At 36.6% G+C, this 27,848-nt stretch overlaps 1 protein-coding gene across 2 annotated transcripts in view; it reads right to left on the reverse strand.

The window, feature by feature from the left end:
- LOC136718899 (collagen alpha-1(XIX) chain) overlaps positions 1-27,848 on the reverse strand; it is an 88,933-nt gene that overhangs the window by 50,980 nt on the left and 10,105 nt on the right. For both annotated transcript variants that reach the window (XM_066696692.1, XM_066696693.1), the window contains exons 8-18: positions 26,391-26,510; positions 25,886-25,948; positions 20,325-20,369; positions 19,328-19,381; positions 17,269-17,313; positions 12,170-12,223; positions 8,561-8,614; positions 6,070-6,105; positions 4,706-4,735; positions 4,504-4,530; positions 4,275-4,328 (exon numbers count right to left, since the gene is read on the reverse strand). In XM_066696692.1, coding sequence (XP_066552789.1) covers positions 4,275-4,328; positions 4,504-4,530; positions 4,706-4,735; positions 6,070-6,105; positions 8,561-8,614; positions 12,170-12,223; positions 17,269-17,313; positions 19,328-19,381; positions 20,325-20,369; positions 25,886-25,948; positions 26,391-26,510 — 582 coding nt within the window. The remainder of the gene's footprint in view (positions 1-4,274; positions 4,329-4,503; positions 4,531-4,705; positions 4,736-6,069; positions 6,106-8,560; positions 8,615-12,169; positions 12,224-17,268; positions 17,314-19,327; positions 19,382-20,324; positions 20,370-25,885; positions 25,949-26,390; positions 26,511-27,848) is intronic.

The following is a 27,848-nucleotide window of genomic DNA, read 5'->3' on the forward strand; positions in this document are numbered from 1 at the left end:
ATCCCATAATAAGCGTACATAACAAATAATTTGTGTATTTCTGATTATAGGTCCTGCAGTTAAGCAGTAACAGTAAAAACCCAAGAACCTGTATGAATTGAAAATAATTATAAGTCTTATCATGTTTTATACTACACAATCTTGTGCAATGTATCACTATTTTAAATAATAATGAACATTTGTATTTTTTCTCTGGTCTGGTCTACTAAATTCTGGAAGGACGTGAATAGTACCCCTATAATTACATGAATCTTTGTGGTTTAAACTCTTACTTAATCATACAGTGGAGGTGATAGAAATAGCTTTAGCTGTACATTAATAAGCAAGATAAGCAAGATGAGTGAATACCTTACTATAGCTATGCATTCTTCTTATAGCACGACTGAAGTGGAAACAGATGCAAGCTGTCCATTCCTGAAGATATCTGCAACCATCACAAGTGTATTGCATACCAGGCTGTCTTTCATATGTGTGCCAACTCCATCTATTGGGAGTCCCTTGTGAAAGGGATTGTTATCATAAGAATTTCATTCTGGAAACAACTTAGTCATGCTTGACAGTTAATGCACCAACAGCATGGGGCTAAAAGAGCTGGCATGCACTCTCAAACCAGTTTACTCTTATGCCATTTTCCCTAATTTTGCACAGGCTGTTTAAACTCCTTTTTAAATGGATGTACTGCTTAATAACTGCATGTGACATGCTAACTAGATTGACATGCAGTGCACAGTCTGACTTGCTCAAATACCTTTCATTTTCATATTCTTTACAAATGTTCGCATAATTACATGCCATATACCCACGCATTGTAGGTTGTGAAATTGAGAAACTTCTTATTTTCATTTCCTTCCCAGTTTAAAATTGATTAATTCCAAGCAGTCAAATCAGCCTAACAACGGCACTATACTGGATTTCTCTAAACAGTGAACTTGCATGTGGTTTAATAATAAAAAGGAATGCAGTAAATAATGGATCTGCAGTTATAATAAAAGCTATAGCCTCATGTTGTCCTTCAATATTTAGTTTCTGAATATCAACATGCTGCTTAAGTGCCTGTATCAAAGTAAAAAGCCAGCATTTTTCCAGCCTGTGAAGTTTCCATGACTATAAATTAGGCTAGAGGAGAAAAATAATAATCTTGTAATAGCACGGGCTCAGACTGGGAGCAGAAGACAGTGTAATCTTCCCCATCGGTGGCATATTTTGTACTCGTCCTGATTAAAGTGCATTTTAAATGCTTATAATAAATGTACACTTTGCTTCTAGGAAATGCATCAAAGGCACTGGTTAATAATTTACAATTGTTAAAACCCTGAAAATAATCATTTATGGATGAAGATTATACCATAATGGTCCCAAGATTGAAAAGAAAAAACAATGGCAAATGTTGAAGGGATTGGAAATGCAATCCTTGTTACACATATCCTTACAAAGCTATATAATAGAGGTCACAGGTTTAGCGATGTGTCCAAAACGCATGAATGATATTTTAATTTGCATTTCGGTTTATTTATTTATGTGAACTTAGACTCTACAACTTGAGCATGTACAGGTGGAGACTTGCTTAAATTGTAAGCAGATGCATCAAAGGACTAGATACTACAGCTGGCATATTCTATAACATGGGAGCAGATGAGTCAAGAGCTGTGTAGAAAACTAAATTGCTCATCCATTTCCAAATAGAGAATTTAAATGTACCATCTCCATTATGTAGGCACAACCAGTTGAGTTTTCACTTTCTTGCCATTTTTCAAATCACTTACACTTATGCAAGAATAGCCTTTTATTCATTAAAGTGCATGTAGTCTTCATTCAACACAATGTTTGCGAGCAAGAAAGTCAACTCCTATTTGGAGAGAAAATCAATAAAATGTATTAACTGGATTTGTTGACTGGTCCCATGTGATGAAGTTTTTAAACTACCCAGGTGCTGTGGAGCTCACTCTTTCTACCCCATCCTGCTTCATGCATTGCACACAGCACATCTAAAAATGGCAATACACAGCTCAGCAGATTGCAAATTATTGGTCATTACAAAGTATGGTGGAGTACTGTCATTTTCAAAGAGTGGAATCCACATCTGTTAATACTTGCTGTTTTCCTGTTTGATGTACAGCAGGGTGTCACTATGTGCCTTATTTCTACACTGCACTTGAGATTATTTGCCAATTAAATTAATAATGGAAGAAAGCAAGCAATTTGAATTACAGCCTCACACATCTTGCACAGCTGAGGCACGTGATGCGTTCAAATAAAACAGACGTAAAAACACAACAACTTCAAGTTGCCCGAGAATTCATATAAACCTCTTTTCCTGTAGTAAAATATTTTTAAAAAGAGGATTACACCAAAGCTACAGGTACAGATTTGTTTTAAAATATATTGCTGGTCTTACTGATATCACTATCACATTTACCCGTGACTTTGTTTTCATTAAATGTGAGGCTGTGGATTGGGGCAAGGCTGTATGACAACTGGCCACAGCGGTTCTGTACTCCTAGTTTTCCAAAGCCACCCCCAGGAGGCCAAAGATAGTCTTTGTAAATGCACCATCTCCGTAATATGAGACCAAAGAGTTTAATTGAAGTCAGTTGAGCCTAATCTGGGGTGCGAGGCGATAATTGGGTAAGAAACATTGACGGTAATGTCCAGCCCCTGGTGTTCAGCAAACAGCGAAGGCTATTGATACACAAACATTTCCCAAAATAGTCTCCAACACTGTAGAAACACAGGTTGGTCAACAACTCCGGAGTCTGCATGTGATCACAATCTTTAAAAATAGCAGAAACTTTAGCACATTTGCAGTCATTAGGAAGCAGTCCAGCCATCAAATGGTGAGTATTAATAGAACACAGGGGGGCATGCATTCTCCAAGAAAACAAGTTTAAACAACTATGCAGTCAACTAATCAATTCCTTCCACTTGCCTGCTCTATGAACAAGATAAATATTTCTGCAGTTGAGCCTTATGTATGATAATTAACTTAAACTCTTTGTCACACTTTGCGTTCCCGGAGGGATCTCACTGTTTTTAATGAACAGTTTATGCCAACCAGAAAACCATTAGAACATAAATGCCTTCTAAGCTGAGCTAATTTAGTCTTAACCAATTAAGAAATTTTCATTTTCAGCTAGGCCTGACACTGTTGAGTATTTCTATCTGAAAGGTCATACATTCTTGTGACCTATTGCCAGTGCTTGTAGTCTTATTCTTTACAAGCTCTGTGAGATCCTTTGCCAGAATATTCTGGAGTAAACTTTATTTCCAGCATCAGACTTTTCACTTGTGTATCTTGTCAAATGGCAAATAGCATTATATTGCTACACTGGCTTAATTAGTGTCACTTCCAAGTAGTTTGTGTACATATTATGTCAAGTCTGTAACGACCACAGGAGCAAAATAACTGAAATATTGTATTAGTACAAAAACATGTTATGAAGCTTCTGTGCACACAGTATTGTAATACTTTTGGGCAGGTATCAGCAACATACTGTAGTTTGAGATCTGATAGCTACCGACATGCAAGATGCTGAGGTATTGTCTATCCTGGTACACAGTAACATATCGTTCATTTCTTGGGTCATAATCTTTAAAAACAGAAAATAAAGTCCAACACACAGAATACTTCAGTTTTCACTTGTTGCTTCTGCATATATCAGTCAAGGCAAAGAAATGATAGGACATAGTGATTTTCTGTAACCTATATACAATGGCAGGAGATGAAAGGGTCATGAGACGTGACAGGTGCAATCTCCCCTCAGGCAAGAAGCCTTAGAAATGAATCAGGGCCGCGTCACGTGTACGCATTGCTCAACATACAATAAAAAAAGAAACAGTTGCAACTGTTTTCTCAGCAAGTCTGAAATGTCTTGTCCCTCTGTACGTGTTGATGACCACTGCTGACGTTTCTCAGAAACATTATACAAGCTGACTATTTTCACAAGAGTCCAATTTGTGCGGAATGTAAACTCTCTGGGATCAGATTTCAATATTATATCAGAACTCGTTCGGCCTTCTATATCATAATCTATATGACCCATCAGGCTCAACACATGTGCTGTCAGTCACAATACAAGAGTACTAGAGTGACCCCCGCAAACGCATCAATTATTAAACTGTCATTCTGTTAGCATTTACCTAATCTTCCTCCAGGCAGTCTGCTTTACCTCTCTCACCTGTTGGGTTCGTACTGTAGGCCATTGTTTGGCATGGAGGTCTCCTCTCTTGCTGAAGACTAATTGCACAATAAGCAAATGTTCACAAAGTTTACTCACCCTTTGACCTTCTTTGCCTGCAGGCCCTGGGTGACCTGGTGGCCCTGCTGGTCCCTGGGAACATAAATATTATCAAGCATAACAGATCAAATTCATTTGTTGGCATTTAATGCTTTAAGACACTGTTTATAGCAGATGTTACAGCCAAATGTTCACTACTAACTTGGATCTTATGACTTCATTATGAAGAAATTTGCTTCAAAGAAAGAAAAAAACGAATGGCACTTACCTTCTCTCCTTTGAGTCCAGGCAAACCCTATAAAATGTGAAATATTAGAAGAACAATGTTTATATGTACAGTATATAACTTTTTTTATATAAATTTAACACATATGTCTAAAAAAAAAGTTGTTTTGTAATAATTAATGGTAGTTTAGATTAATCAGAAAGCTTTTAACTAACATTCAAGCAATTTTGGCTAGATTGCTTACTTGATCTCCCTTTCGTCCTGTACTTTCAATCTAAAAAACAAACCAAAACATTAGGAATTATGACATGCAAGTTGACAACAATTTTAACCGAACTCACTTTCCGGCACCATGGCTGAGGTTAAGTATCTGTCATGTCAGTGAAGGTCGGAGTTCACATTAGTTAGTTAACCCTGATCTGGACAGAGACATTTCCATGTGGCAGACAAGGAAAAAGGACAATGTTAATGATCCAGTCCTGTAGCCGTTCATCTCAATTGAACAATATCAGGTTTCAAACAGCAATCAAGCACACAGTATCCAGTTTCGCCCTGCATCCCTAAGAAAACTGCTCTCTTTTCTCCGAATCCCTGCAGAAATTGCAATTTGCAACGCGTGTCCGTGTCAATGGTGGGTCTAGCTGTTTAAAAATGTGACAAATTGATGCTCTCGCCAGGTGCTGAACTATCTATTACTTTAATGTAGAAAATATCACAACTAATCAGCCATTGCAGGTGAAAGTGAAATGCCATTCTGTGTGTCCAAGCTTCAGTGACTGAGTTCATTACTGAAAGACACTTTTGATGCCCTTTACATTTTGTCCAGGTAGCAAAAGAGTTTCAATAAAACCACTTTAATACTTTCTTCTCCAAATTGTTGGTATTCTGCATATAAAATTACTGAGTCCAATTAAACATGCTGTCATCATATTCTACAAATAATTAGATAGCCTGGGACTTGCTCCGAATAACTGAGATTTCTAAAGCAGTGCGTGGGCCTAAACTGTGTTCTATTTCCCCAGAGCTTCCCTTAACAAGACTCCAGGAAAAAGGTATCCCAGTTATCTGTGTAGTAAGCAGTTGCAATGTACTTCTGCTTGCAACCGTCTTAACCCCTGGCTTCTGCATAAACACTTAGTGCCATCTGGGTGGGTATTTTGTAACTCCCAAAAGGGATTGGTCTGAAGGAAGGCAGAGACGGAGGGACAGTTTCCCGGGAACCAGAAACACAGTATTAAATGACAGTAGCTGTACATTTCACACCGGGCTGTACAAGCAGCCAAGCTTGCTACCTCTCACCTGCCCCTCCACTGACAGGTTACAGACATGAGCTGCTAGAAACACAGCCAAGTGTGTCAGTTCACGAAGGCTTTACTTTGAGTGATGTCATTCAGAGATTGTCCTCCGCACACTTCAAACTTCAGGCAATACAAGAAGGCTTGTACAGTATCAAAGCTGGTACAAAACTGATTTACTTGCATTACATTTCTTTTGCAGACTAGCCAGGCATCCCCTTAAAAGATCAAATGTTCTACTAGTTTCAAATACATTTACCTATTACACTATAAAGGTTATAAAGTTACCTGTATTTTTAATAGCTATACTTACAGATATGCCTGGTGGACCTTGAAGACCCGTATCTCCCTAGGAAAGAGCAAAACAATTAAAATTAAATAAATATATTCTATACATTACAAATTATATTGATATCCAGGTATAATCAGGTCTATTTGTGGCATATTTAATGTGGAAGGAACTTTCTGTATTTGGCATCCAGATAATCGTTTATATCCTTAAATGACCGCATAACAAAAGTGCAAAATAACTGGTCAGATTATTGAGGGTTTTAAGGTAAAGGTAAGTTCTTAATAGACATTTCATGAATAGCAATGGTGTATTTCAGCTTTTTGGCAACACTTTACATTATATGTCACTAATTAGTGTGTATTTACACTGTAATTACATGTTACAGTGTAAATACAGTGTTAATAGGCATAATTACACTGGTAGTTACCAAGTAAATATACAGTAATTATGAACACTACATGTAAAGACCCTAGCACAGTAAAAACACAATTACAGTATAAATACAGTGTAAATAGGAATAATTACAATTATAATTACTTACTAAGTAATTACAGTGTAAATACACAGTAATTAGGGACACTTAATATAACGTGTTATACATTTTTCCCCTATTATCATTCTGCTCTCTATATTGTTGTGGGTCTGTTGTGCACTGTTCAGTACTGTACATCGTGTTGTAATCCTAACTGATATTCATGGCTTGCAGCTCCATCAGTAACGTGAAAAACCAATCAGGTAAGATCATTAAAACAAAGTAGTAAACAACTAGAGGCAAGGCACAAGCCAAAGCTGCACACAGTTTAATTTCAACACATTATCACATGACAGCCATGGATTCAGCGATATCAGCTTCTCAAGTATTATTCTTGCGCATGTAAACCACCCTTTCTGGGATTTTCCTGCTAAAAGAGCAAGAGAGCTGTACGTAGAGCAAATTTACATATCAATTCACTCCTTTGCCCTTAATTTGCATGACGTCGGGTAAACAGCAGCTCGTCTCGAGTGTAATAAACTAAAACCATGTAAACCCAGAGAGGGAGATTTCATCTGCGACTCGAGCATATTGTCTCAAATAAGGTTAAAACTGATATTTAAACTCCACCAATGACACATTACCATTCGTCAGAGGCCTCATATATCAAACCAATGAAAACGAACACCATCAAGTATTAGTTCTGGAATTTGTGATTGGTGGCTGGGATGAATCATCCTGTGAAATGCACTTACAACCTTTGTCATTACAAAACAAAATACTGTGATTCAGATGATATGTTGCAATTTCAAATGTATTTTTTCTAAAGGACATATGGCATTTCTCCCAGCAGCTACTGGTATCACAAAGACATTCCAATGGGTCAAAGGTACAATCAGAGATCTTTGGTGGATGTGTTCCTCAATGCCAAATATTGCATTGAGATCAAAGTAAGAATTTGCATGAGACTGAATCTTATTAACTGGAATAGAGAGCATCCTGGCCTTGTTAAATTGCACTGTCAGCACAGTGTTTAGTATTAATGAAACTGCACACATGAAAAGTACATCAGATAATCCAACATCCTTTAATTTTGTACATGATGCTGTGCTACTACACACACACAGATCTATATCACAGTGTTTAGGTGCCTCGTGGCAAATGCCCCAAGCCTAGACGAAACCTGCCTGCTCAAATTTAAAACGGTACCAACGATACATCTCCCACAACGTACTTAAAATAGCAGTGTTTTCAACAAGATGGTAAAAGGGCAGGGGAAAAGTTCATTGTCTACAATTATTTAAAAAATGTTTAAAAAAGTCATTGTAACTTCAGGAATAGAATCGTGCAGGTTTTACAACAAACTTTAAACCTAAATCAATTCAAAATTTAATTATTGTGGTAGAAACACCTGTATGTTCTCCTGTATGTTTTATTGCATGTTAAACACTACAATTCATTAAAAGCATGAGAAATATTCAGCACGGAAAGTTCTCCATTGTAACAAGTGACACAATCAGTACTGTACTTTGATTTTGCCCTGATCCAGTTAAAACAGGCGTGAGGCAGGACAGCCCAGAAACATGGTCAGCTCCATGAGCTTTAAAATATATGCCACGTGGGAAATGACCTCCCTTGCGATTTGGGACTATTTTGGTAGGTGCTCACTTATGTTACCAATTATGCAATGCATGATAAACATATAAATCACATGTCAATAGTTGAACCGGGGGGTGAATTTTTAAAATGGTTTAAATAAAAATAACTGAAACATTTTATTTTGAAGCCCTGATCTACGAACTGCTGCAGAACATTTAGTATACATTAATTTGTAAACCTCAAGATCAAAACCACCTTCTGGATGAGTTTTAAAACTCAGTGTAGATGTTCACAATAATTTGTAAATATGCAAATGGATCAACAGAAGTGCAAACTGAACTAAAGCCACTTATATAGTGGTGATTATATTAAGTTTCATGTACAAATGTTTTTTTAAGTAGTACCATCGGCAACGCATTAAAAAAATAAAACCTTACTCACTTTATCACCCTTAGGGCCACTAAGACCTTGAAGTCCAGGATCACCTTTTAAACCCTGTTAAAAAAACAAAAAACATTACAGTCCTTCAGGTTTATCTGCTCTCTGTAAAAATATTGCCTTAGCTGAATAATCCTTATTTTTATACATACACACGCACTCAAATACATTCATTAAATACCCAAAAAGTAGTTTGCATTTAAGGGAGATGGGACAAAACTTTTGTGTTATTAAGGATTTCAGAAAGAATTGGTGCTTGTAAAGAGAGTGAAGATGAATTGCCAACCATTTCACCAGCAGTGTGGCTATTAACACTCAAAGGAGTGGGAGAGGAACAGCTGAAATAAATACTTTGAATAAAATACTACAAGTAATTGCTGATGAATGAGCTCTTAATATAACGTCAAGCTGCACCTAAATTTACAGCAATACTCATTTGATATCGAGTTGTCAGGCCAGTGTCAGATATTCGTCAAACTACAAGGATAGAAACGCTGGCCCGCATTAGACATCTCGGCCTTCGACACAACTTCAAAAACGGTGATTTGTCTCTGCAAGTGTTTAGGTGGAAGGCTATTAATACGCGTCATATAGACGGCAAGGAAATGGAGGGCGAAGAGGATTATCGCCTTGCCAAGCAATGAAACCGTCTTAGCCGGGGAGGTGTGACCGAATCACTCGACATGAAAGGAACCGGAAAAGTGAACTCCTGCACCTTTTAAATACATGCTGTCAGAAAGTGCACTGAGCACAAATGAGTCGGATTAATTGAAATTCACCTGGTGTGCTGGCAGTTGCAATGATTCAGTTTGCGGGGGGGTTGGGAAAGAGCAGTCTCCACTGGCACACTGTTTGATTTGATTAGGGCAAAAGGGGAAACTTATGCCTGCAGACTTTCCACGGCTCTCAGTGCACAACCAGAGCACTCTGCCTGCATGTTCAATAAACTTAATTATATACCTCAAATATCATCTCAACTAATCTCATTATATCTTCAGCAGTCATTATCTCTCTAATAGATGCCTTCTAAACTCAGAGACGTGTTCGGCAATACAATCAAAGCCTTCCACCTGCACCCCCCTAATTGTGATCCGAAGACACCTACAGTGTGAATGTAGTCGCCAAGTGAAATAATTACTCTTTGCAAAGTAAAAAAAAAAAAAGTCACGGCCTGCAACAGTTTTAATTTACTTGGTTCCTAATAGTTGTTGGATTGGCTAAGCATCGTCAACAAGGAGAAATTATTTTTCTCGCCTCATTTATAAAAATTATTCAGATACAGCGCCAAGGGCTAGCAATGCGAAACTGTTATGCAGATGCCATTAGAAACCACTCTCCCTGCAAGATGCACTTTTGTCCGAGTGTCTTTTTGAATTAGTATTATACTGTCATAACCAATAATGATGTGTTAGTCTTACTTGGACAATTATTTGCATTATGTAATAAATACTAAATGGTGCATATTAATGCACATCTTGGGACAAACAATTATTTTCCCTTTAACAATGAAATACCTGTTTAGATAATATAAAACATGAAGCCATTCACTGCAGAAAGTGTTTGTTTTCATGGTCCGCTGTGCATTCTGCTAATTTACAATGCTGCATAACATTACCTTTCTCTTCGCTCTTTCAATTGAATGTTCAGATTTATGGACACAGTTAATAATGTTCTTTTTGTCTATCCTGTACTACTAACTCAGAACATTGAGTTCCTGCCAGCATTACCCACAAGGACTCTGTCTTCCTGACTGACTTGATTTTTTGTTCTCGCATATAGTTTCCAAAGTAAAAGGAAGACATAGAATTACATACATTTAGATTCAACTTATACCTTAAATACTTAAAAGCTATAACCACCGACACTTGACATGTCCATCACTGTCATACTCTGATAAATATATATAATTGTATGAAACCTTGGCATTGGCAATAAAAACCTTAGCTGAAGAACATGTCGTAGGCCAGTGGTGTTTTGCATTGTATAACTGGCATTAGATGGTATGACTCAGTCGCCAGTCCCTTCCAGTTAGACAGTAAATAATCAAGAGAGATATCTTTCTGACATGGGGCATGTTGTGTGCTTGTGGGCAATGCTGGACACTGGGATCTCAGAGTTTCCTAGGCTACAGCCCATAATAACACCCACCTCAGACTTTTATGGAGTCCCAATGGGGATTTGTGCTGCAGTTGAATCACAATTCAGTAAATCTATGAATGGGGCTCATTATAGTTCATCAATACAAGCCAGTCATAAAATAAATCTATTTTTGCACAGAGAATCTTATTATTTTTTGTCTAGACATTGCAATTATATGTTTTTAATATAAGGTAGCTACGCGAATGTCCTGCAAGAATACGGAAAACAGATGAGGAAAAAAGGCAGCAGTAAAGCTTGTGGGGAGTGATTTTAATTTATATATGTTGTTTATCTTCTTCTGGTCCCTGGCTCCCTCCAGGCTATCTCTAATGACCCCTGCTGGGAATCACGCTGTAGGCTTTTCTCTAAGCAGCTAGCTAAGCCCTCCTGTACACCAGAGTTGCACAGCTCCCAATTCTGTGATTATGTCCCAAAGTTTCCCCCCACACAGAGCGGAGGTCTGGAGACATGTTCCATCGTTAGCCTCCACTCAGATCTTGGCGTTAGTGGAGGCTGAGGGATTTGGAGAGCTGATATTCTGCAGCTGGGGTCAGTACACCGGGGCATCCATGTGTGCCATGACAGGCACAGTAGGATAGCCTGACTACTAATTATATACTTCATGTACTGAAAATCTAATCATGTTCCTTTTCAGAGAAGATTGAAAAATAAATTCCAGTGCCAAACATATTTTTCTTATCCACACTAAGAAAAGACTGGCGCCAAATGTGTTTGTTGGCTAGAGTAAGCAATGCCCTTCCAAAGATAAAAAAAAGTGTGTACAACTTCTGTACAAATGGTAGAGAAAGCTCCTGTCTCTCTCCTTTATCACGAGGACGGAGAATACATGATTGACAGTCTCCGAGAGCCATCAAAACTCCTTTCATCTAAAACCACCAAGGTCACAATGTGCTGTGAGGTCACCCCTGTCAGACCTGTTGAAATGTTCATGAGACATGCTGAATGGCATCCCTTCAAAGATATATGGAACAAGATCCCATCAAGTAACAGAGATGTCTTAAAGGCCAGTCTGGAAATGCTTTGAGGGTTAGAGAAGGAAATGCTCTTGTCATTTTCCATGAAGTCAGCATTGCAGCCGGGACAGCATTTACCTTTCCAGATGTTTGTGGGCACCAGGCTACAATGTCACCTTTTTCACAGATGCCAAAACGCACATGCAAAGAGATCGTAACTTAAGTCTCCATGTTATTTTCAAGTTATTTTACATGTTGGCATAGACAGTTATATATTCCAATTATCTTATCCAGTTATCCTAAACATTATATATATATATTTTTTATATACACAGATGTGTCAAAAACATTACATTTGATTATTTTTACATGTAAGTAGTGCTAGTGTTCAGTATTTGTGGTCAAAACTTACTGGGTAGTGCCTATACAAACACAAAATAAAGACTACATCAATAAAAATCAATCAACAAAACAATGCTTTAACAAAATCAAATCTTACCTCTCTTCCCGGTTTTCCTACAGGACCATGTTCTCCAACTTCTCCCTTTTCACCCTGAGTCAAAAAGAGCGTGTGATTGGTACAATAAAACTAAAATCACAAATATATCAAACACAGGCCCATCATAGTCAAAAATACATTTCTACCTCTCATCTCTATTGGTCGATCTTAATTCACCATCCCTTAACCTCCCGGACCTTCAGGAAATTCGATTTATATTACAAAAGTAGCACAGGGACTCCTGACTCCTCATTGCTGAGATTTCCAATTAAATGGTAGCTTTGGGCTGGCTTTCTATAGGGGCATTATGCTAAGGACTGCAGAATAGGCCAGGGAGCTTTCAAATGTAGACCTTGTGAGTATTCAAAATTGAAAGCATTTATTTTTCGGGGACGACCACAGTAGGGAAGAAATCTATGCTAACGAAGTTCTCCTTTGGTAATTAATGGAAATGCTGTATATTACTAATTGAGGAAGAGCAATGCTACATAAAAAGGTATACAGGTTAATATTTTGGAATACTAGAATATCAAAGATAATTTTCTTCAAAAAACAAAAAACAAAAGACCAATCACGCCTGAATGAAATCTATCTATCTCCCTGGTCAGCAAACATTAGCGTTTAGTGGTGGGTTTAGAGACATTTATACCGCCCTTTCCCGAAGACTGTTGTTCATTTCTCTTCCAATACATTATCTGACAATGACGTTCTTTAATCTGTTCTGTCATTCTCTGTCACATTGCTTCACAAGATATTGCACACCCACATAGCATTTTACACAATTCAAACCTTCTGACAGATGTGCAGAAGACCCACAGCCCGGGAGTGTAATAATGTCATATTGCATGTATAAGAAATGCATGTTTGACAGGATCAAATGGATAAGAGTGATTGCCTATAAAGAGGACTCTGGTGACATGCACTGTAGAACCCGTTTAAACTAAACACCAACACATTTTACAAAAGCAAACATGTTTTAAAAAGGGTTTTCAAGGCAGAACAGTTTCTATTCGTTTTATTTTCTGCTCTAATTCTCATTTTTTCCCCTTCAATTTCTATTCTGTGCATCTGCTCATTCAACGACCTTTTGCTACCAGTCTGAGAAAACTCCTCAAGGCACTTTCTAACAAACCATGTCCCATTCCATCAAATGCTCTTCCTTTGAATTCATGCAGTACCTTAAAGAATGATCAAAAACGAAATTCTGCTTGACCTTATGAACTAATCCCTTATATTTTTCCCAGTTTCACAAAGCTTTGTACTGCAACAACAATAAAAGTACCCTTATCGATCAAATATAATGGCATGGGATTGCCGATTTTGTGTACAAGGTGTTGGAAGGGTTTCTGTGATCCTGTATGATTATTTTACAAATGTAAATACAGAAGTCTGAAAAGTGAGTTTGAAGTGCCCATAGACTGCCAAATGAATCCCACAGGACCCCACAAAGAAACGAGCCCCCCATTGGAACTGCTTCTGTTCCCCCTCAATGTTTGATAGGTAATATGATTAAAAACACAAGGGTTAAAGCAAGGGTCAAGATAACAGTGTAAATCTTTCACGCTCATCTCTGTAACCCTCAGAGGGCTATTTGCTTCATCTCGACATCACAGACATATACAGCCCTTGATCACTGCTACTCCTTCCTTTATAGAAGACTTTCTGTAATTCTTGTGATTTCACTTTTCAAAGCATTATAATATTCCTGGCAAAGACGGAGGATTTATTTTTAAGTCAGAAATGACCAAAATGAAAAGACCATCTTCCTCTAAATCCCCAGGATAAGGTTTAATCTAAAAAGTATTGAGGGGATTTTACCCACCCACACGCACATCAATCAGTGTACATTCGCTGAGGTCTTTTGGGACAAGTATGATTGGCATCTCCAGGTAATTTAACCTGAACAGTGCTCTGCAAATTGTATATTACACAGCTATTTTTAAGCAATAGTCTCCCCTACTATAACAGCTCAGGAAAGCGGCAAATTAAAATTAGAATAATATTTTGGGTAAGCTGGCTGTGTGGGCACTAAGACTTATATAAATCCAATCCATAAGAAAGGAGGCTGTTCTTTTACAGGAATCTTTTGTCCAATACATTTGATTATTTTGTAATTTAATATTTCCACTCTCTTTTACATGGTTAGCAATTCAAAGCATGTATTGCATTTCATAACATTAATTGATAGTAGGATATATTTTGTATCACCCAGACAATGTTACTACATATTATAATTGTCATGTGAAATCTGGGTACATAGAAGGTCATGTGTTTAGGTTAAGACACCATGCCAACTGGATAAAATTTGAGATAAAAGAAACTGTCACGTTAGACTTGTCATCATGCCAACCTAATGCAAATGTGTACAATTATTCTACTGTAATATCAGAGGGCTTCTACTCCACACATTGTGAGGGTTGCCCGCCCACTAGGGTTACCCAGGAGTCTCTGGGGGTAAACAGATTAACTCGTTGTGAACAAAACCAGGAGCAGGAGGAGCAAAATAACAGTTACTCATTTTAATTTTGCACTAGAAAATAGGTTTAGATTGAGAGGAGGGATGGCCTGGGCTAGGCTTTGGGGGGCTCAACCCTAAAACACACTGAGATGCAGATTTGAAAATGACTGAAGTTTAGGGAGGGGTAAAATTCAAGGTAGGAAAAGTTGTAATATTTTCACTGATTAAGCAAAACATTTAAATTTACTTTCCTACAATAATCTCAAAATCTTTATGCAAACAATGAATCCAAATTTGTTCTACTCTAATATGACCAATATGTGTCCCTCCCTGACAAATACATTGATTACATCCATCAAATTCCACTCCAACTGGAGGCACATTCTGGACACAATTAAATATATGTATGAGGGGAAAGAAAACCTGTAAACCTGTTCATAACCTGTAAACAAAATCATAACCATCGTAAATATATTGCTTGCACGAGACATAATATGACACTTCAACAACCTACATGTAATGCTAGCAGAAATCCCACCTTGAATTATCCTGATAAGTAATTAAAAAGCCATATATTTACAGTAGTATCATATCTGGGGACACCCACAGATGTGTAGTGACAATATACTGGAGCCAGTACTTTCAATACAATCATACAAATATCAGTTACACATACTCTCCAATCAGAAATAACGTTGGTATTCTCTTGCTAAGGTCTTAAATTAAGTACCTAAAAAGACCTTCTAAAGTAATTGTGTTGCTTTTATGTTAATTATCCTATTTAATCATTCCCCCCATCAGAGATGAGTGGAACACAGTTACATCAAAAACTGAACTGCTCTTCATTTGTCTACTTTAAGTGCAGTATGAAAGCTGAATACAGGTTTGCTTTAAGACTTGCTTTAATAAAGAGAAGACCATTAATGCATGCTATCAAAACTACAGAGAAATATTTTCTTGCTAGATACATCCATCCATTAAATCCACTTTCAAAACTGCTTATCCTGGTGAGGGTCGTGGGGAAGCCGGAGCCGATCCCGGCAGGCATAGGGCGCAAGGCAGGAATACACCCAGGATGGGACACCAGTCCATCACTGGGTTCTACCTAGATATAGTAATACATATTTCACACATGGACTAATATAAGGAATTACACGACAATCAAAATATATAAAGTAACCATTTACACATATACTGCAACAGCTGCACAGCAGGACTAGTTTGTTACACAATTAAAAATGTTTATTGTTGTAATAAAACTAAGTATGAATTTGATTTATTGCCTGGGTAGTTTCTTTTGACATGTCAGATTGTAAAACCAGGTTTTTCACATTACAAAGGACTATAAAACTGTCTCCCTAAACAAGTATACTATTTAGTACTAATTGACTTTATGCGTAGATGAGATTAATAAAATAAATCTAATGCAATTAAAATATCTGGTTGTAACAGTTCTTTATCAGGCCTGGATTAAATCAAGACTTTGACCCACAACACTTCATTCACTACATTCACTACATCAAGCAAACTAAATGTAAAAACAAAGTAAAATTCAAGATTTAATTCATATAATCTTGTGCAAATATATATTTTTAATTCTGTATAACACAGTTGAGATTTATTTTAAAAGCATTTCACCAAGTGACAGGTGAATTAAAACAAATTTCCCACAAATAGTTTAAAAGCCACTGAATGTTCTACTTAAAAGCAAAGTACTTCTATAATGCATTTCCTTTTGCTATAAACAGCAAAAGCAGTGTCCTCAAAATACCACGATTTGTGATGCATGTAAAGTAACATTTTTCTTCTCCTTTCTTAGTGCGGTAACAATTATATTTAATTACAAGCCGGATTAAATCAAAACGTTGACCCACCCGCTAATACAAAACTACAGAACTGTACTCAGCTGTGGCTTCATTGTTAGTAAGATGCCACTTTCTTCTAATCATAAATGTAAGAGCTATGATGAACAGGTTTGTAGTTTGTTATTAGCGGGTGGGTCAAAGTTTTGATTTAATCCGGCCCTAGATGTGACTACATTGTGTTTCTTCCAATACATGCCCTTATCGAATTATAAACAATAAGTGGAAAAATACCCCAAAAAAACATGGAAATTCATTCATTCATTCATGATAAAATCTGCTTCATTTAAGGAATTTTAAATCACGTGCCTTCAGAGATTAATGTTTGTAAGATATATATGTAGATAATTAATTAATTAAAATATATATAATTAACAGTATAACCTACAGACTTGGAGCCCTTTTATGGCTCTTGCTGTACATTAAGAATGAGAGGATTGAGGACAACTGTAATGATAAGACATTGGAGATGAGCATTTTAAATGCATGGTGTGTATTTTATATTATATTCTTCACATCAAGCAATCACACTTGCTTGAGTAACCTAATATTGGCTTGATATTGATTAATAATGTCTTTCCTTAGCGGCCAAAATTCCCCAAGCAAATCAGACATCAGTCCTGTACCAATCTGAAGAAACCCAGAAGTGAAGAATCTGCACAATCAAAGTTGAAGATCATGAAATGTGCACACAAATAATCCTATCCAAAACCTATGAGCTACAAGTAGTATGTAATGTTATATTTATGTTCTGTAAAACAATACTTAGGAGCTCCCACCTTCGTGCCATTGATCCCATCATTCCCTGCAGGTCCCGGCTCTCCCTGTATAACAACAATGAAACAACAGAAAAACATAATCATTACTATTACCAAGTTGCATTATAAAATGGCAGCATATTTTGAAGACTGCTCCTGAAAATAGATGGTAGTTCATGGAGAAAATATGGATTCTAAACACTTAACTTCTAAGTTTTAAGAAGTTATGGGGGTTATCTTATCAAGCTTGACAATTCCAGACATTGCATGTCAGACATATTCAGAATTACCCCAAAGTCAGGGGTTAAATTGGGCCGGGACTCATCGGAGCCGGGCTCCGGCATCCTCCATGGTCGGGGGAAAAATTTTGCAATATGTTTGAGCTTCAAACATATGTAGCCAAAATGAAACTATCCTTGCTGTGCACTCCAACGATAAGGTGCGCTCCAAGATGAGTGTCGTGCTGCAAGGAGCCCCTCACTTGCTTGAACTGTGCATGAGCACAACTCTCTCCCTCGCTGTGAGATGCGCTGATGGTGGGCTGCGCCAAGCGAATTAACGCTAGAGACTGCTTGTGAAACACCAGGCTGGTGATGGTATCAGATAGCACATTTGTCAAAATAAGTGACTAGATTAAATTTTGTCATATTGATCGAGTTCACACCTTAGCCTAAGGTGGATTAAGAAAATTAGCTACTGACACTGTAAATTAGCCTGTGCACATTTGGAAAAACTTGTCTTCTTACTTGTGTGCTCCACCAGAACATTGAAGCGGCAGCGAGAGGAGGCGGCTGACAAATTATTTCCAATTACAGAGGTATCTTGCTCAAAACTTAATCAATCATAGCTACTGCCCCACATTTAGCAGGATTGTAGCATACATGGTTAATATCAGTTCTCCAAAATTCAGTGCATGTATTACTAAGTATTAATTAATGGAGAAACAATTTGTGATAGAGACATGCGTTTTTTTTAGCTGTGTAGCTGTGAGATTTGGCTAAAAAGAAACGTGCGTTTTTTTACATTGTGTCTTTCCTGGCATTTGCAATCCAATGCGCAACATGGGGATGGTATTGACCGATGAAAAGGACATCACTGTGGCTGTCATCAGCCTAGAGATCTTATATTGATTTACCCAATCACATACTGTGACTCTACGAATATCTAGCCAATCCAAAGGACCCTCTGTGAGCCCTGGATAAGGAAGGTGTCAGATGATGTGCTGCTGCAGAGAGCAGTGATCAGAGCACAGAGAGAAACATACTTTTACATTGTAGCTTATAAACAACATGTTTTTCTATGAACCACAATGTTTTTGGTAGCCATGGACGCAGAACCACTTCAGTTAAAAGCAGTATGCATGTACTTAAAACTGCATTGTTGATATGCATTTTGCCACCCTAATGTGCTATAGGTGTCACTGGCTTTCTGCTGCTAAACAATAAAGTAGAAACCAGGGGCAAAACATTGATATAAGTTATTTTTACTTAATGTATGTCTCAAAGTGTACCAACATGCTGCATTTAGAGGGTAAATTTAACCCCTGCCCAAAGTGATATAGTAAATACACACACACGCACACACGTATGTAATGGATACATAATCCCAAGTAACTATAAATACATTCACCATGTTAAAGGTGGAAGAAAAAAGTATTGGGGAACAAAGAAATCCCAAAAAACTGTCTTGTCGCTCCAGCATCCAGGCAGAAACCACGGCAAAGATATGCCAAAAGCATTTCATGACCTCTAAAGCCCCATAAAGGCGGCACATCCTGTTCTATTTAAGGGTACGGATTGAGCATTTTATTGGGTTTTAAAAATCTCAGAAGGGGGTGTGGAGAGATGGCTTCTGCCAAGCACTGTAAATTATGAGTGTCTGCAGCTCCAAATACACTATTGTATAATGGAATAGAAAAGTACACAGATATAAAGTAAATAAGCTCTTCATTAGACCTACAGAAACCAGTGCTATATTTAAAAAATCTAGAAACAATAATAATTAGACACAGAGAAAAACAGTAATTAAATGTATTAGTGCTTCTTTGCAGAATAATTGGTTTATGGAGTGCACCACTTACCTTGGTACCAAGAGAACCTTCTCTTCCAGGAAAACCAGTAGATCCTTTATCCCCCTGAGTTGAAAGTTACAGATAAGTACATAGATCATGGAGACCAAAAGACCGGTTCTTATGCCTATTGTTATCATCCTTAAAATACTGGACGGTTTAAGATTACATTCATGTTAAAATTACTCTCCCTTTTCATATACTAGTACTTCTGTCACTGTATCTTATTATAAAGTAGACATATTATAGGTGCAGCTAATTCTGTCTAGAACGTGAATAAAATCACATCCATATTTGAATTTCAATTAAACTGTGACAAAAGCTACTTTCAATAAAGTCTTAAAAGGTCAATCAGCTGTGTTTCTATAAAAAAGAAATGCAGGGGATACTCATGATACAAAACATACGTCATTTTTTTTTTAGCCAAATTGTTGATAGTCAACATAAATTCACAGACTTTTTTACACTAAATACACTATACACACATTATTTGACAGTATCTCGTTTCACAGGACAGTATGGAATTGCAAAACAAGCCTGACATCTCGTTCGGATATATCTCATGGATTAACACATCTTCCACACATGGTATTGAAGCTATTTATTGGTGATGTGTGGCTTGTAAACATCCTCTTTTAGGACACTTGAGATGCAATGTATGTGTACAGTAAAATTACTTTGACCAAAAAGACTTTCACTCAATGTCTGCAGAAAAACCTAGTAAAATTGATGCTTGGTGTAGCTAACTGTAACAATATAAGTTTCTGTACTGAAGCGGGTAAAAATCATCAACATTAATCCACAACAAACACTTGTAGCCAAGAAGAATCAAACAGGACAGATATGGATTGTTGTGTTCAGATTAATCAGAATGTAATTCTCCATTTGATCAAACTGCCAGTGCATTTACCAACTTATTAATAGATACCACCAGGCTACTCATGTATTGAAAAAACATTTTATTTTCTCCCTTTGCTTCATAAATGAGACTAAATTCTCAGTTTTCTACCTTCAAACCAGGGTTTCCAGGGTATCCGTCTTTCCCAGTTTCTCCCTGTAATTAAACAAAATGCTACTGGATTATACTTATTGGCACATTGGTTGGTATTTTACCAAGTCTGCTTTAAGCTTCCATTTTGAAGTTACAGCTGTTACATCATCCTTTTTAACACGGGACGCAACAGCTGCAGCTGTGGATAATATTACCCAATAATTGGAAAGTTACATGACCAAGACACATGCTAATGTTGTATGACTTACTTTCATGGAACTAGTACAGGGAAGCAAAATTAATTATCTATCTCTAACATATATATATATATATATATATATATATATATATATATATTCCACCTTTTCTTTCCCCATATTAAAAAATACATTTAGAAACACTTTTGAGCACTGAGACTTTCACACACCTTCTAAAATTCTAGGTTTGTTAATAACATACAATCCAAGTATGTTTTAATTAATGTAGCCAATGAGGGGATTATGCAATATTCGGATTTAACACTCATAGGTGCCATGAGAAAGTACATTAATTGCACAATGACTTTGATCAATAGGAGGTTCAGGTGGTTATGTGAAACAGTCACAGCTGGGTTTCCCTCTGCAATGCAAAAAAGCTACAGGACATGAGGACCACAACTTGAAAGAACTCCACTGCAAGCATTGAGTTCACAATTACATCCACCGAGCCCACACAAGATCCAATAAAATAAAATCAACATACGGGAAGAAATAACGGAGAGCGTTATGATATAGTAACACTGATAAATGTTGGCTACAGAGTTCACTGTCTTCTTGCAAAGGTTAGGTAAAGTCAAATGGCAACACCGACTGATGATGCCTCACAGTTCATGGATTTACTGTGTAGAAAGAATGGTTAAAAATGAAGAAAAAGTCAAACAAACAGAAATCGGTATTGCATAAAGGAAACCTTAAACGAAATGTGAAGGTGGCCGAGTGAGGAGCTCATTTCAAAGGAAACCGCAAGAAACTAGCGAACTTCCCCCCGACCCCCATTACATTCCCGAACCAAAAATAGTGCCCGATTATGGATATACATTTTTATGAGTTCTAAGCTCTGCAATGCACACCGAACTTCTTAAGGATACTTATCTTAGTCTTAAACAGAAAATTCACATCTTTTTAATCCCCCTTTCAGGAATTTGAACATTTGCTTCATTGCTGTAATTACTTTTTTATCCATTACTTACGGTCCATGTAGTTGTGGTGCACTGCACGAGGCTTCCAACAAGCAAATTAAGAAGACATAGCATGTCATTGTCAGAGACGAGTTATGCATTTAGTAAGCAACTCTATTTATAGCAACGCAATTATTACTATTAAATACACACTTCCTCATAGAGTTGACATGATGAATTTAGTTAATAAATAGATTTAACTGATATATAATATGTTGATTAACGATTACCATGGATATTGGGACACGGAAGGGGGAAGCGTATTTGTTTGTGGTGGTGTATTTGTAGGATTGTAATGTAGAATAATGATGATATTCATAATGCTTCAATTGTTGTGCACTCACTACTTTATGTAAAACATTAAACACAAACCTTATTGTGCCAAAAACAACAGCAAACATGTACTTCCTTACAAATGTTCTGTGAGTATGACAGATGATGTGTAAAAGGCAAAGGATACGGTGAAATATATGAATTTAAGCTGAATTATGGGTGGATATACTGTATGTACCAAAACCTACCGAGTTAAAACAATGGAAAATTATGAGGAGATAGCAAACTGACAGGTGGCATGCAATGCCAAGTCTCTCACTTATAGCAGGTTTGCTATATAGGCTATATTTACCATGCATGTAGGTAGATCGCAAGACGTTGGGTAAAGATAAACCGGTATTCTCCTACCTTTAACTTAAAGTTTAAGACCTTACATTCAATTGATGCTTCTGCTGGTTTCTATTCAAGGCCACTATGAATGGGAAAGCTGTACTCAAATAAGTCAGTACTTATCTCTTAATAGCCTGAAGGACCTGAGTTTAATCACTACTAGTTAATCCTTGCACACTGAATTACGATGTTCTCCCATACTGGTGGGAGAGCTTGATAATAATTTGCTCCCTGAGTTAAGCATACAGCACATAAGAACACGTAATTCCAACTGAAAAAGCTTCATGCAGTTAATTACAATCATCTACTTATATTAGACTTAATGGGAGTATGCTTTAATGTTCCAAATAGAGAAAACTGAAGTATGACTTCTTCTATGTAAATCCCTAAGGAATATATTCGAAATGATGCATTTATTTTTCTCTTTATGAAAAAAAAAACACAGATACACATATTAAAAGCAGGTTTTGTTATTCTGCTGGGATTTCTTATTTATTTATTTCATTCCATTTCAATATTTTTTCGGTGTAATGCTGACATGTGACTTTTTCAATTAGTTGCGTTTACATTTCACGCCTGTTGAGTAAATTATTGCATTTAAACACTTTACTGACAACCCCATTTAGTTTCCACTCCCTTTCATTTTAAGTTTTATTTCTCTAGCACATATTCAATTATGATTTTTATTTGAATCCATGTGGTAAACCTCAGAGTTCTGAATCTATTTAATGGGGCTTTATTTTTTTTTATTGGCAGTCCACAGAGGACTGTTGCAAAGGGCCACAGTTGTGAGTATTTAGTATGCATTTATTCACATTGCATTCAATTGCATATTGCCAGGCATTGCCGTCAAATTTTTGAAGAATCGCATTAGTTGACTGAAGAAGAAGGAAAGGGGATTAAGAGGTGCATATAAATACCTGAAAGAAACACAGATTATTAATATGTTAAAGCTTTGAATTGATTTATTTTTAAATAATAAAAAATACATAAAATCATCTGGATATTCAGTGATAATCCCGTGATGTTCTGCTAAAGAAGACTATGGAAGTCATAGTGAACAATTCTTGCAAAAAACTTTGACTCGATGGAGTAAAAAATATTCGTCAAAAGTGTGTTATTTACCTGTCAAAACTCAACCTAAAATTCCAGGAAATGTGTGAGACAGTTGCCCCAAAGCTCAAAGTGAATGCACCAAATCTTTGCTAAATTGACATTACATTTCTTTTAATTTATTTTTGTATTGATCTGTACTTGTCCGTATCCCCCTTTATTGTGTCTTAATGCACACAGCTGTGGCAATAGCGCTAATGTGAGTCATGCCAATAAAGCGCCTGGAATTGAATTGACATTAATGCTAAATTAATTAATAATGCATTAACCTTGATTTGCAGACTTTCCACTCTCGAGTAAGTCATTCGACTCAGCTGTATCTTACTGCAGCTGCTTATCAGACCAAGTGAATAGCTGATCAGGACTACTTATTTGATCAGGAATCAAATAGGGCAATACATGATTTAACAAGATGGATGGCAAATATTAAATGTGGTTCAATGGAATTTCATCCAAGACCATCGTATTGTCCTGATGCCATTCTAGATGAAATGTTCCAGTCACAAATTCCATGAGGCATGAAAGAAAGCATATATAAGCCCCTTTTTGTTGTTCTGGATTGGGTGGTAATGGCTGGTTGATGTGGGGCATGGAAGAGTATGGAAGTATACAAGCTCTACCACTTACCAATAAACTTGGAAAAGAAGGTCAAAGATGGATTAAATGTGGTAAAAGTATTCTTGTATAATGTGAACACATCGGATACATCATGTTGTATTTTGCATAAGAGTTATATGTGCATTAAATACACTGGGATGCCCTATTCTTGACTTCTAGTCCAATAGGAAGTCTGACATAAGTTGGTGCTGTGAAATCTGTCTGAATACCCGATCTTTACACCACCTCTTGAGGTTTGTTTCAGTAAACCATTAGGGTGTAATTACACACTCAGCCTGGAATCTAAAATGGGAACACACAATAGTAATTTGATAAATAACTTCGATGTTAGAAAGCCTTCACACATCCGTTATTGATTTTCTGAAAGGGATTAACAAGCTATACATCACATACACCTGCCAGACACTATGCTTATCAATGTTAATGTCTTTATTCGGTAGTAAACTCATCTGGTTTACTAATTTTAAACGGTTGTCTGAAACGTTTCTCTAGAACAATAAATATGATTGTGATTGAAATTAAAGGGCTTTGTGTTAGGAAAATACACCTTGGGCAATTATATATGACATTGAAAATGTTCAAATGGCAGTGGGCCAGACACATCACAAGAAGAACAGATCAAAGATGGACAAAAGTTATCGAATGGGTCACAAAAGAAGAAGAAAAACATAGAAGATGGGAAGATGAAATAATAAACTTAAAAAAGTGGAAACAACTTATGGAAGTCTTGATTGAGAAGTAGATCGATATAGGCTGATGATGATTATATATTTTTAAATAATATTCTAATGTTGTTTTAACCCACTTTTAGAATCTACCAAATTTAATTTTACCTGGACCATCAATCAATAATTGCCAAGTTTGTAAGCTTGCTGGGGTTTGGAATATATGCAGCTCAATCCAATTATTGTATAGAACATTTAATCAATGAAGTCCACCAGGAAATGTTAAATTTGTCCCACGTTGCTGCAATGCTCCAATTGTAACAGCATAGCAATTTCTCAAGTACTAAATTTGTAGAATTGAACCTAAGTTGATTAAAATGAAGATGAAAAGCTTGAGTCACCTCTCAGACATAAGCGAGTGAAAAAGCCCACGCTGAAACTAAATCACATGCATACATAATTCTCTTTTAATACATCTTAATTACAAGTAGGAGAGAAATTCCATGTGTTTAATTAAAACATAGCTTTGAGATCGTGCCGTGTTCTGAGAAAATAGCTGCAGAGATTGATTTCATTAGGTACGGAGAGACAAGATCATTTAGCAAGTACGTTACTTGTTTGGTTGTTGTGAACAAGGCTGTGCAATGCAGTCTCTAGTTCAGGTCACCTTGTTGAAAAAGTCCAACCATTCTTGTTAAATAGCCCAGTCCGCATATAAAAATGTATTCTGCTTTTTGGAAAACTATCTTATGATCCGATTTATTTTAAATTGTACAACAAAAACATTTTTTATATTTATTATAAAATAAAAACAATACACAGATGCACTGAATGCATTACTAAATTCTAAAGTAAATGGGATTCTAACTGTAATAATGTTTAGGTACAATATTTGGCCAAATTCAATAGCTGACCACTTGATAAGAATGTCTGAGGAAGTGCCTGAGGGGAAAAAAAATGAAAACAATGAAAGTTAAATTTAAGAAAGAATGTCTCTATCCCAAGACCACACAGTGGCAATTAGGCCGTTGACCTAAAGGACCATCTGGTCTTAATGTGCGTATCAACACCTGTTCATCCTAATGAATTCCAGGCATTCCCACTCGAGTGTCTCAGTTTAGTTTAGTTTTTTTATCTTGTCAGAAAGAATGGGGAAAGAAAATATTGGAGAACAGATTAAAGGCGAGACATGAACTGATTATCAGCAAGGGAAATATGCGACATAAACTTCATACCGTACGACGATGACAAACACAATTAAGGAAATCATAAAATTTTGATTGTGTTAAAACCTTGCTACATACCTTGTCACCTTTGTCACCTTTCTGTCCAGAAAGTCCCATCACTCCAGGTAGCCCTTGTTCCCCCTAAAAGGAAAAACATTTAGGTTGCGAAGATCAGCGATATATAAAATATATAAAGAAAAGAGAATGATAAATGATAATACTTCAACCTGATTTCTAGTTTAGTTTTATACATTATATTGTTGCATAAACACACACAGATATACGTCTCTGCCAAAACCCTGACATTTTATATTTAATTTTAGATGATGGCAATTAAACTCCAAAAGACATTTTCCCCCTGAATAACATCCTAGGAAAGTCATCAGTATTAAAAAATGCAGTATTTTAATCAGTGAATTATTTTGCATGCCACATTAGTTTGGGGATTCAAGATAAGTCATCTGAACAAGAAGCTCGTGTTACAATTAGAACAAACAGTACGTTCTTTTATTAAGTCCTAATTAAAATGAAAGCGGGAAACCGACACACAGCGTTGATGCACGCCCCTCTAGGCAGCACATACCTTGTTTGCTGAACATTGACATCTGTCATATGATTGCAGGGCTGGCTGTGAAAGCATTCTTGGGAGGTAGCTGGTGACAAGGGGGGGGACTGTAGCCAAGAGTGCCTCCTTCGGCGCACACTGAAAAACATGTTAATCTGCACATTTAACCAAAAATATGACGAGACGTATACGCACTGGATTTTATAGTGCTTTTCCATTGATTACTATCATAAAATGCCAATGTTCTCCCACGGTTTTAATCATAAACAGACACACATGTGCTTCTGCATGGAGTCGAAGCTGTGAAATTGGCAGTCGTGAGAGTGGTTGCAAGAGTGGAACTTTCATCTCATCCAAGTGGAAAGATTAGACTATTTTTGTTCATGCTCTGGAATAATGTTCTGCATGATTTTAATAATACAATAGTATCATCCCTTCCCAATGCAGAGTACCAGATTCAAATTACAAAAGAAGGGAGGAAATATGTTCATTACTAGAACAGTGTTTATAGCATTCTTAGACCATCGCATAAAGCTGAATATTGAATACAAAATGAACTGATTCCCCAGTGCATCATTTCAAATAATAATTAAGCCGCTGTAATGACAGTGAATATTAATATGGTGAATATAAATTTGAATTCCTATGCACTTTCGCAACTGTTCTTGTTAACATGAAGGTTTTAGATGTTTGGAAATAATTAGAATTCACATTACAAATGTCACCAACTATGTACAAACAAAAACAAAACACTCTAATCTTCAATGCCACCCGCCAATTTATAAGTGTATATATTTCTGCTCTGAACATTTGTTTATAACTGTTACAATTAAATGTCTTGTTATACACATCCTAGCACCATGTGTAAAGTTAAAATGTCTGTATTGTCAAAGTAAATCAGCACGCTCAAGTGAGATAGCAGACCTCTGACCACAGCTACAAATGAATCAAAGAATGAAAAAGTCTGTTCAACTGAGAAGAATTCAATAAAAAATCCTTTATTAATTAATCTAACATAGTAGCGGAGCCAACATTGCAGATCTCTTCATCCAGCTAAACAAAGTTCTGAAAGGCATTGTTTTATAAAATACTAAAAAATATATTGTAATTTATTCACAATAAAACCATTCCAGACAAATAGTTAGACTGTAAGGAATGTAACCTATACATTTTAAAACACATTTTCATATTGATATATATAATTAGTATTTATTTTTTTAAGTTAAAGATTTAAGTTTGACTTGAATTAATGTATCCATTTCTGACATTATGTCTGCAGAGTGTTTAGCCACCTGCGAATACACAGGTCAAGAAAAACGTCTGTGATTGTATTGATGACTGTGGAGATGTAGCACAACAACAATGCAAAGTCAAACACAACAACTTGAACAGTTTTCAAACCTAAGGGTGCAAAGCTTGAAATTTGTGATGAACTTACTCTTTTCGAGATGCCCTGATTATGGCTGGAAAAGTATT

The sequence above is a fragment of the Amia ocellicauda genome, chromosome 23 (assembly GCF_036373705.1).
Source record: "Amia ocellicauda isolate fAmiCal2 chromosome 23, fAmiCal2.hap1, whole genome shotgun sequence".
NCBI classification, from domain to species: domain Eukaryota; kingdom Metazoa; phylum Chordata; class Actinopteri; order Amiiformes; family Amiidae; genus Amia; species Amia ocellicauda.